Here is an 11,556-nt window from a genome sequence, read left to right as displayed (position 1 = left end):
GTTCCTTGTTTTTTGCAAGAGGGAGAATTTATGAGCCAGGTAACAAATGTTGGAGAAGATGGACTATGGGCTGCATACAAAGAAATTACTAACAGGTTACACTGCATGAGAAAGCTGTAAAAACAATGTTAAGGAAATAGACTGATTTTAACTGTACTGACCTTTTTGTTGTATTGTATCCATATGTACTGCCAGCACAGAAACTGGACATTATATACTTCATTACAATAACTGCATTTCCCTGCTTTTCCTGGTTGTACTCTCCACTTGAAAAAATCTGCATGCTGCAAGCATCTGTACACATCAACCAACAAAGGTTTTCATTCAAGTCTTTTATTATAGCTTGAATTTTTTCACTGCATTTAAAAATCTAAAAAAAATAAATATTTGTTTCACAGCTGCAAGTCACATATGCATTAACACCACAAAAATCTGGAATTTAACCAGAGAAGGAAAAGTCAAATCCGAAAGTGTCCAGCTAAGCACAATTGTCTCAGGGCAATTATACTAAAAATAAAATCTTAAGAAAAAGGGAGAGGGGTGTTAAAGGTTATTTCAAATGCATTTATCTGGAAAAAAGTGAAAATTCTATTAGAAACAATAAACTAGGCTTTCAGCATTTAAAAATAAACGTTTAACCTCTTGACAGCAACAACTGGCTGGTGCATCTTTTTCTTTTTAGCTGTATTCTTGACACATGACTGCAGAGGCCTCCAATCATAAATTAACCTCTTTTATAATTGTGTCCACCTAATTACAGAATCAGTTCTTAAAAATAAAACAGTGTCTTGTCAGCTTGTCCATCCACATATTAAAAACGCCACTGGATGCGGTTTTGTATCGGCACTGACTGCTTCACGGATTGTACATTGTAAAGATGAATGTCTCTGAAACGATCGCATTCATTATTAAGGTTCTTAAAACAAACCAGAAAAATAGATTATCTTCAGAAATCAGAGTAGTCACTTTTTTTGTTAAAAGCCATAAAATAAGCTCATATTCAATTACAAGCAATAGAAACCATACTGCTATTGGAACAGAACTATTTTATCACAAAAATTTATTATTTACAAAATGAAAAGTTACCAAGTGATTCATCAGGGAAAAAGTTATGTGTTCTTGCTAAGTGATTTGAAAAACTGAAGCGAGTCTCTCATGCACTCACACGCCAAATTGTTTGCATAAGGTGAAATGTTAATTCTTGTTAGTGAAACTTGACTCCCATTCACAATACTCTTGCTTTTATTGTAAGATGGCAAAATCCACATGGCTCTGTACAAGAAGGTATGTATTAAGACAGTTCCTCAGTTTTGGAAATGTGGGGGGTTTTTTTGGCTCCCATGAATATCCATACCACTGAACATTTTTTGCAAATAATCAGTTATATTATCAACTGCATCACTTAATCCACTGAATTTACCACCACAAGAAAGACACAAAAACTCAATGATCCCATGTTACACAGAACTTTCATTTCTCAAGTTATACTAAACTGAATCCTTCATAGTGGTCTATAGCCTGGATCAACTTGGATTTCAGGGTTTCTTTATCTGTGTATTTTGGAAGATCAAGAAGATTAAAGCAAGTGTGAGCTACGGGCAGGTAATCTTCTCCTCCTCCTGTTGGCTGGATGATCAGTTTCAGACACTTCATTCCAAGAATGGGAATCCGATCACTGCCTGTCAGAAACACTGTCAAGAAAAAACAAAGGCTTGGAACTTGCTGAAGACTAACAGAATCTGTGTCACATAATGCAGTTCTAATCATTGCTGGTCTTTATAATCATTCCAGCAATGGCCAGCTTTTCACACCCAAGTTCTGTGAAGTTTGGAAAACAGAATGATGACTTAAACCTGCCTCTACCTTCCACATGTGAGCTCATAACTGTAATACAACAAGGGATCCATGAAGGAAAGTATTTCATTTTAGCATATGAAACCAAACACTCCTTAAAAAATACTATAAAGCTTTTCATGCAACAGAACCTTCTAACTTAAAATCCATTGGCTGTATCTTTATTGAGCATTTCTAGGAATCTTGTAAACACAGAATTAGTTTGTTCAATAAGTAATTTATCTGAATTGGAAACTCACCTGTGATCTATTCTAAGCAAATCCTCACTCACAGCAGGCTTTAATTACTTTATCATTTGTACATTTCCACTTGTATCAGTACCATGACAGATTTACAAACAGTTACAACTCTAAATTTCTATCCCTATCCAATGAAAAACCTGGAAGATGTGAACTATAGGTCAAAGCACAGAAAAAAAAAAAAAAAAAAAAAAAAAAAGAAAAAAAACAACAAACCACACCACACAACCAAGAACAAAACCCTAGTTACCAAAAAAAGGTCATGAGCAGATTATTTGTTGGTGTTTTGAGGTTTTTTGGTTTTGTTTTTTTTTTACTGCTGCTCTGAGCTACTATGATCTGTAACTACCCATCACCCAGAATGACTCAGGACACCCCCAAGAAAATCAGAGACAAGGTCACAATTAATTTCTTCTACTATGATTTCTTTTTCCCCCCAAATAGTTAATCACATCATTACAGACAAATACTTACATCTGCCCTCTTATAGCAAGAGCCTGAAATCCCAGTGATCCTGTTCAGTTAGAAACTTCTGTGAAATCATTTCAAATACTTACACAAGAACTGTTTTTTCTTCTCCAAAGACAACTCGTGAAAAACCTCCCAGAATATTTTAATTGTAGGATGGTCTGCCCAGTATTCTCCTTTGTATTCTGTATTCTAAAAGGAGCAGGAAATGGGGTTATTACTTGCTCACAGAAGAGCTGGATAAGCTGACACTGCAGCAGAATGAGTACAGTTTATGTAAAGGGACACAGCAAGTGACACACTACTACTACTCTCCTCACTCCATTTTCTTCAGCTGCTCAGTCTGAATTCAATAGAGGCACAGATGCCTCTACTAAGCGTTTTCCAGCCCAACCTCACTGAGCTCTGGCAACTGAGAATATTTACTTTTAATAACTGTGTGCAATCACTTCACTTTCTCATGTCTAATATGGAAGACTGTATAGCTGCCTCTGAGTTCCATGGATTTTTCTGCCTCTCTTCTAAGTCTGATTTCCTTCAGAAATTAGATGGAAAAAATTAAAGCAGGGAAGTAAATAATACTTTAGGATCTTCCTTCACTGATGTTTTAGGATGTCAATAAATAACAGCAATCATGTTAATTAAAACAGAGCTCAAGAGGACACCTAGTTGCTTTTGCAGCCTGAAATTAGAATTACACAAAAGCAATAGTTAACTGTGGTTCTTACCTTCTCCAGCTCTTTCCAGTCATAATTTGTGTTCCCAATCACCATTGCCTGCAGCTCGCTGGGCTGGAAGAGCTGAAGAACTTTACCTCCACATACTTTGTGGAAACCTTCATGGAATGCACTGTATAAGGAAGCCACAGATCTATTGAAGATGTAATCCACATATGCATCTACAAAATCTTGCCTGTACAAAGAGAAAGAAAGAATGATATTGAGGAAATAAAGAGGAAGCAGTACATGTCATCCTTCTACCAATAAACCAGCAGCCATTTCTGTAAAGAACAGAGCAGAGAAAACGAAGCATCAAGGAGCCCATATATTGTATTGTCTGCTTTATCTTACAGCCATAGTGAAGATAAAACAGCACATCAATGTATTTCCCCACCACACCCCCAAAGGCAGAGCCTGCAACAGAAAATCAGAACATTTAATGTTATATACCTCAAGCACTACAAACAGCTCCCTTATTTGTGTGCATTGCAGTGAACTGGACTCACTGGCAACAAGCTGAAAGGCCTGAATTCCAGGGAGTGTCCTGAAAGTCACTAATCAAACTCACTGGTCTATTGTATTTCATTAAAAAGATTACCATATTTGCACTAAAAATGTAAATCAACTTGAAAAGGACATTTGAGTCTTACACAGTAAAAAGCCCAGTGCCAAGGAGCTGGGACACAGAGAAACAGATGGTCTGTTATCTGTGCTTTGGTACAGGGAGTTCTTGGATCCTGCTGGAAACATCTTTGGCAGCACTTAAGGGAGATCTAAAATTTCTTGATGTGATACAGTATTTATGACAATTTTTATGAAACCAATCCCAGTGAACACTATTTAGTTTCTGCACTGGCAGTGACCTCAGCTGTGCATCGCAACTATCCTACCAACACATGGTCACTGTGGAAAGAGAGAACACATTTCAACACCACCCCCAGTCTTTGAGTAATATCTCCAGTAGTTGACAGAATCCTATCAACACACTTATATGATACATTTATTACAGCTATTGCACTGGAAATGCTGGAGATGACCAAAGTGGTGATCCACACTCCTCCCCTTTGGCACTCTCTGAGATATCCCTCATAATCCAGAGGGGTAGGCAGCTTGTCTAACACTAACAGTGCAAGGCTACTTCAGGGAAAAGGCACAGTGATAAATTAATAGAAGCATCATGGAAGATTTAGAGCTTGAGAAAGAGGAATTCTTCATTGCTGCAAGACAGTGTGGTAACAATGCAGCAGGAATTCCATAGGCACCCTGAAACTTTCCCCATAATTCAACTCCAATTTTACAGTCACTAAGTGATGGAACATCAAACCTACAGCAGAGAACTGCAAAGCTACGTTGTTTTTCATGTGCATTCAGTTCTCACAGAGTGTTCTCTTTCTATTCAATTCTCCCTTTATCCTGGGAGAAGTACAAGCACAGAGAATTCACAAAGATGAAAGAACAGACTGGAAAATTCTGCAGAAAGGGGACAAAAGCATCACCAGGTATGTTCTGCCTATCCTCCAAGAGCAGAAAGGGAACAAAGGACAGGAAAGGCTGTTTTTATAAATAAAAGTTACAGAATCCTTGACTGAGGAAAAAACCCCTTCAGTCATACACTCTTCTAACACTGGATTAACTTATCTAATGGTATCTACTCTACAAAGAGAAGACTTCACTGAAGTAATATTCATGTATGAATGAGTAGTTTTAAGAATGGCCCTCAGGTTAAAGTTCTCACAATTACTCACTGAATTTCAATGATATGTAGCTTCCTACAGTGATGCTTTAAGACTTTTGTATTTTTCAATTCCTATACTGCATTAGTGCATAGCTCTAAACTCCATACATAGTGTTAGTTAACTCTCTTCACGTTTTAGTTAGACAACACAATCCCTCTGGGCCTGAGATCCAAGGACACCCTACAGCCTCAGGCCCTGAAAATATAAACAACAGTAAACTGGGGGGGGGGAGCAAACTGGGGGTAAATTACTTAATTAGCTCAAGCTGTAATTGGATGATTAACCCCTGATAAGCAAATAGACCAAACTTATAACTGTCTGAAAAACTGGTCACCATTGTCCATCCTGGTTATAGCCTCTGGGAGGCTTTTGGCTCCCAGGGTGTATCTGTTGAAGGCCTTTAATAAATACATTAATCTCTGAACTTTGTCTAGACTCTGTCCTAGGTAGCCACTCCAAGGCATCAGCAGAACCACAAACACTTTTAATCTTATAAAATGCTTATGACTGAGGATGGAGGGGACCTCTGAAGATCTAGTACAACCTCCTGCCATGGGCAGGGACATCTTCAACCAGACCAGGTTGCTCCACGCCCTGTCCAACCCAGCCTTGAGCACTCCCAGGGATGGGGCATCCACAGCTTGTCTGTGTCAATACAAGACAGCAGCTATTCTAACCACACAGGAGAAGAGCTTGGGAAAATAGCCAAAGTAGTTTTGCCTCCAACAGCAGTGTCAGAGCTCAGCAAAGGGCATTTACAGCAGCCTAGTAACACTCCCAAGGCAGACAGCAACACTCAACTACCCTGTAACCCACAGAACTCACCTATTTTGTTTGACTACAGGAATGTCAGCACCTTTAGGAACAAGTTCCTTAATTTCTGTTGTACCAAAATTTTCCACAGTGATCTATTAGAAACAAACAAAAATAGTGTAAACCTTATTTATTGCACAAAATACTTCTTCCCACTACCCAGCTAACAGCAACAAGAATGGCAGACACAGGAGCTAGAACTCATGGAATCAGCTGCTGATGCTTCTGTTCAAACACTCTATCAGAGGCAATTAAAATAGATGGCGTGAGCTTGGCAAGACATACTTCAAACACTATATAAAACTTACAGTAAAATTAAGACAAAATGCTTCTTCTATGTCATCCTCTGGATAGTCCAGTAGTTGTTGCATTCCCCTGCAAAATAAGTTATAAAATACTTGCACCAGGGGAAAGAAAGATGAATTTATCTTCCTGAAGTAGTCTTCATGCTTTGATAATTCAAATTTAGGAAGCACTTTTCTAGTGCTATTTAATTTATTATCTTATTGACTTGCACCTTGTGTAGGGCTGAGAAATCCCAAGCAATCATTCCTTTTGATTATCTCATGGGGTGAAGAGAGAACATTCCTATCTTAAGGCTTCAGCTAAGGAGTTCCCAAAGCAGAGGCAGTTGGTACTTAAAAACCACTGACTGGCTCTTCCATTAACACCTTTGATTCCTCCTTGAATCTATGAAAACTTTGGCAACAAGACTGAGACAATGGAGCATCCTTTTCTGCTCATTGAAGCCTCCTACCTGCTAGTCCTATTCAAATCCCCAGTCAAAAGTAAATACTAATGTATTTGTTCCTGAAATAAGCAAAAATATTTTCTTGACACATTTAATTCAGAACTGAAACTACGTTCACACTTAGGCTTATAAAATTAATGGCTAAAACTCAAGGGGTTTGAATTTCAAGGGTTTTTTCCCCCTAAAATTCTTGTAGGATCATAAAACAAGAAGGGACAATCACTAACACCAAGCACTGAGACGCAGGTGTTTAACAACAGGAAGTGTCAAATGTAAGCAAATGATACCCTGGCGGCAATTTACTCTGAGCTGTTTACCCAGTTACTGTGCAAAAGAAATGTTATGTTCTTAGAGGAAAATGTTGATTTCAAAATTAATTTCTAACAACACACATTTTTCTTTCTTGCTTACCTGCCAACATCTGGCATCAATTCTTTTAAGTCATCCAGAGATGGTTTCTTATTCAATAGCTTTTTGTACAAAGCCAGAGGAAAATGAAGGTCTACAATAGTAAAATTATATATTGCTAGTCCACAGACAACACCAATCAAATGAAACAAGTCACTGTCTTCAAAGGTCTAAGAACAGAAAACAGACAAGATGGTTTAAAATAAAGAAGTTGTTTTAACCTTGCAGAGTCCAGGAAGAAGTGCACAGTACAGTATGATCTGAGTGAATTTAATTCATATTTTCTTTAAATACATATGTATCTTTAAGTACCAGGGAAAACAGGATAAAGTTTAACCAGCTGAGACTGAAATCCAAGGGAACAGAATCCTTTCTACTTAAAATTAAAAAGGCTGAGCTGCAACATATTCTGTGTTACAGGGGACCCATTAAGATTCTGGTTTTGTCAGTGACTTGCTATTGCACTATTCAGTGATTAACGATGCCAATTTAAAAAGCAATTATTTTGCGGAGGAAGAGCTCACTATTGACACCCACAGAATTAACTACCAAGGCTTTAAGCACACCTGTGGAAATGTAAATATTCAGGTACTTGGGATCCAGCCACCCCAGCCAGTGTTCTTTGAAGGACTGAAAAGTCAGGGATCAAACCTTCCCAGAAAATACAGCTCCATGATCACCTATCACCCATAAATGCAACTGCACACAGGAAGACCTGTTCAACAGGCCACTTCAAGAATTTGCCTCTGCCACTGTGATTTCCTGATTCTGCCCTTGGAATCAGTTTCCTCTGGTGATTTTTTCCTAAAAATCCTGGCTGACTTAGGGACAACCAGCAAGGAGTAAACAAGGAATGGGGAAAGTAAAAGGGAACAGCAAGGAATGGGGCAAGTTTTGATCTAACAATGACAAAAGTAAACTTCTTTCAAGAACACCTGCTTCAGCTCCTACTCTTGAAGTAAAACTACCACAAACTACACTATTCACATATTATTAACATAAATATTGTAAGTTAAAATGACTGAATATAGATCACAGCCTACCTTATCAGAGAACCAGATCAGCCTGGACTCCTCGTAATACCTAAACATTCCATACTTGGGATCTAGCAACTCCCTCATGATGAGCAAAAAAAATTCTTTGCGAACGCCCCCAGCATCAACAGCTTCCTCACCTACAAAAATAACCTGAAACACACAACCCAGTGAGCACTGAACTGCAGAGAGATTGGAAATCCAGGTTTATCCAAAAACACCCTCAATCCCTGTGAGCAGTATGTGCTCTAATAATACCTTGAGTGGCTTCTTGTAGTCTACATTCTTTGTTTTCCTGAGCACCTCCACAGCATCCCCTACAATGTTGTCCCTCCGCACCATCACTATCAGGCAGGGGTTGACAGATTCAAATACTGGCAGGAAGAGAGAAGACAAATTCTGCCTGTGGGCCTGATCCACAGCCATCTGCAGAAAAACAAAGTGAGAGCGTCAGCAGGTAGGAAAAATTCCTGCCAATATTAATTGCCCAGCAGTTTTGTCTGCAAAAACGCAGATGGGAATAACTATTACAAGAGCTACTGAATTTGCCCAAGTTTTCTTTGTATTCCTTTATCTCAGGAAGTATTTGATTCCAGGAAATATCTTTCTTTTACCCATTGCCCTCACCAATGCTAATGCTCAGGGAAGTGTAAGAACCAAAGTTTTGATATTCCAGTCAAAATACCTTGGATAACAAAAGGAAGCAAAAAAATCCTGCATTTCATCTAATGAAGAGTAAGCTGTTTAATATAAACTGGGCATGAAAGCAAACATACATTAAAAACTAATTCACAGCATGAAAAGCCATTTATTTAACTTGCATGATAATTTCTGTATTAAAATTGTTTGAAAAAGAAAACACTGTTGCAAATGTTCTGACTAGGGCAGAGAACTCTTGAGAGTTTGTGTGTTTTAATACTATTTAATATTGTTGATAGAAACATTTAATGTGATATTTCCCTGAATCCATCAAATGTTGGTATTGACTGTGCATATACATTTTTAAAGGCACATGAAACAACATTTATTAACTACAAATGCAAGGCAGTATTTTCCTGCAGGAGCACATTACCCAAGCATAACCTACATCACCTGGTTATTTTCAGACTCAGATCAACGACCCAGGCCTGCTCATATGGGAGGTGGGGTTGTTTCCTGGCTGTGGGTGGTGCTTGAGGTTTTATGTTTGTTTGTTTGGGTAGTGGGTTTGGGGTTTTTTATTGCTATTTGTTTTGGGTTTTGTACCTGCACTATGGGTTGTTAACACATAAAGAAGCCATCTCACTACTGAAAGGAAAAGAAGTTCCTTGGAAATATATGCAACTACAAAACAGTCTAATTTTTCAATGTGATCCCAAACCCTCTACCATGTACGTAACCTGAGATTAACACTAGATCCTTGATTTTTATGGGGGAGAGATTACACCGAGTTAAAAAACCAAACAACCAACCAAACAAAAAAAGCGAATTAAACCAACCAGCAGGAACCCCAAGGTCTCCAACTCAGGGAAAAAATAATGAATTTGCAACATTAAAAACTGAGCCTCCTACCTGCATCTGTATGATTGCATCTGTTTGCAAGAGAGTTGTCTTCGCCTGGGCATCAAATACAAATGGGTATGTGCAAATTATAACAGGAATATCTGTTAACTGGAATGAAAAGAACCATGTCATTGCTCAGCTTATTCAAAAGCCACAACTGTCGTTAAAAAAGCCTTTGCAGTAGCACTCATTTAGTATATCTATTTTACTGGTAAGAGAATTCAACCTTGATTTATTATCAATGCAGAACCAAAGCATCTTAGGAACACTAAGTAGATTTTTAATTGTTTAGTACTTCAGCCAAAAACAAACAAACAAAAAAAAAATTCCAACAAAACTCAATCAAGCCAAACCAAATCAAGCCAGACACATGACACTCTCACTTGGCACATTTTCATTTCAGAACTGTTATTGCAGCTAGTGGGTATAAAAGTAGCCCTTTTTTCCAACTACTGTTCCAAATTTGCAACAGAGACAATTACATATTTTGCACCACAAAGGTGGGGTTTTTTTAGATTACAGCCATGGCTAATTTGTAGCATTACTCCCAACAGAACACAGCAAACAATCCTTGACATTCACATTTCTGATTTCCTTACATTCTTCAAAAGAAATCAGATTGCAACCAATCTTACCTCAGTTAATCCATGGTTGACATCCTATGACAGCATTTGCACAAAGGTAGCAACAATTAAGATGAAAAAGCAGCATTAGTGTCTGCATAATTACTCATCTCTGATGCAGAATTTAAAAAATATTTATTTACTGCTTCCCCCCAAGAGAAGGTTTACTGAGAAATAAACATTAACCATAAACATTCTAATTCATTTATTAAATACAAGCTTGTCTTTCCACACCCTGTTCATCAGTCTTAAAAACAGGGCTGTTAAAGTATCATGTTTGCTTGGATGCAAAAAATTGCACACTTAAAATGTTCACTTCCACACATTAATTAATGACATCTGCTGGTACTGTTGCAAAAAAATAAAATATGGGTTGCCAGAGAAAACTTCTTAAATTACTTACAATATTGTTTCAAAGCTAAAGTCAACGAACTGTGGCAAAAACCTATCCAACCCACAGTCATTAATTGACTCACACTTTTCATTCTTCTATTTACAGATGCAGGAATTAATTATCTCAGTTGTAGCTGCTGAACTCAAAGTAGAAAATCCCATCAGTTCTCTGCCCCTGTAGCTCCCTGCTGCATTTCCTGACCCATTTTCCAAGACAGCTGGAGCTTTTGCATTGGCTGGACCTATCTAATGCAGCAATTCAGTTATTCTGAATGTTTTCCTATTGTGGATTATTACATTCCTAACTTTTTTGACATGGCAAGTCTCCAGTGACAGCATTCTAAATCACTTTTCAACTGACAGATTCAAATATTGAGCAGTGTCAGTCCTAAAAAGTCCTAGAAGAAACACATCTTCCTAACAGTTCTTGTTTAGCCAGTACCTGACATGAGTCTGTTCAGCACTGGTCATCTGTGAAAGTGTTTTTATGAAAAAAAGTGCCTCGACTCAGAGAATCTATGGATTTCTTTCAAGGATGAAGCAAACAGAAAACATGGGAGGAAAATACCCACAAAAACCTAAATAAAAATCAGCACTACTTACCATTCCCAATACCTGCTGCTGGAACCAGTTGGCATAGTCATTTCTGATATCTATCAAATCTTGTATCTCATGAATGTAAAATCTGTCATACTGTATAACTTGTCCTCTTTCATTTACCTAAGGAAGTGCAATTTATTTTTTTATTAGCTTTCAAAGGGATATTTTCCATGTTTTTCAAGCATCTGATACATCAGCCACAGATACCCAGCTACTAAAAAAAATCTAGAAAAACAACAGTGCCTACAAGAAAGCAAAAAATAACGTTAAAGACATGGATACATGGACTATTCAAAATCCCATCAAAGAGCAAAGGAAAATACATTAACTGCATACAGTATTGCATAACAGGGCTGCCACTTTGAAACAGCCTATG

The 11,556-nt window shown here is 37.8% G+C and overlaps 1 protein-coding gene across 3 annotated transcripts in view; it reads right to left on the bottom strand.

Annotated features, from left to right (window-relative positions):
* Nucleotides 1–1,224: 1,224 nt before the first annotated feature.
* Nucleotides 1,225–11,556, bottom strand: part of HERC4 (HECT and RLD domain containing E3 ubiquitin protein ligase 4) — a 29,665-nt gene continuing 19,333 nt past the window's right edge. For 2 of the 3 annotated variants that reach the window (XM_083866900.1, XM_083866899.1), the window contains exons 16-26: nt 11,184–11,300; nt 10,200–10,223; nt 9,574–9,672; nt 8,281–8,448; nt 8,032–8,175; nt 6,992–7,158; nt 6,138–6,204; nt 5,842–5,924; nt 3,290–3,473; nt 2,651–2,753; nt 1,225–1,691 (exon numbers count right to left, since the gene is read on the bottom strand). In XM_083866900.1, coding sequence (XP_083723026.1) covers nt 1,483–1,691; nt 2,651–2,753; nt 3,290–3,473; nt 5,842–5,924; nt 6,138–6,204; nt 6,992–7,158; nt 8,032–8,175; nt 8,281–8,448; nt 9,574–9,672; nt 10,200–10,223; nt 11,184–11,300 — 1,365 coding nt within the window. In that variant the 3' untranslated portion in view covers nt 1,225–1,482. The remainder of the gene's footprint in view (nt 1,692–2,650; nt 2,754–3,289; nt 3,474–5,841; nt 5,925–6,137; nt 6,205–6,991; nt 7,159–8,031; nt 8,176–8,280; nt 8,449–9,573; nt 9,673–10,199; nt 10,224–11,183; nt 11,301–11,556) is intronic. The other variant, XM_083866901.1, reaches the window with a different exon arrangement.

Source organism: Zosterops lateralis, assembly GCF_965231275.1.
Source record: "Zosterops lateralis genome assembly, chromosome: 8".
NCBI lineage: Eukaryota > Metazoa > Chordata > Aves > Passeriformes > Zosteropidae > Zosterops > Zosterops lateralis.
The sequence above is the reverse complement of the archived record's forward strand: the minus strand, read 5'-3'. Positions and strand labels throughout refer to the sequence as shown.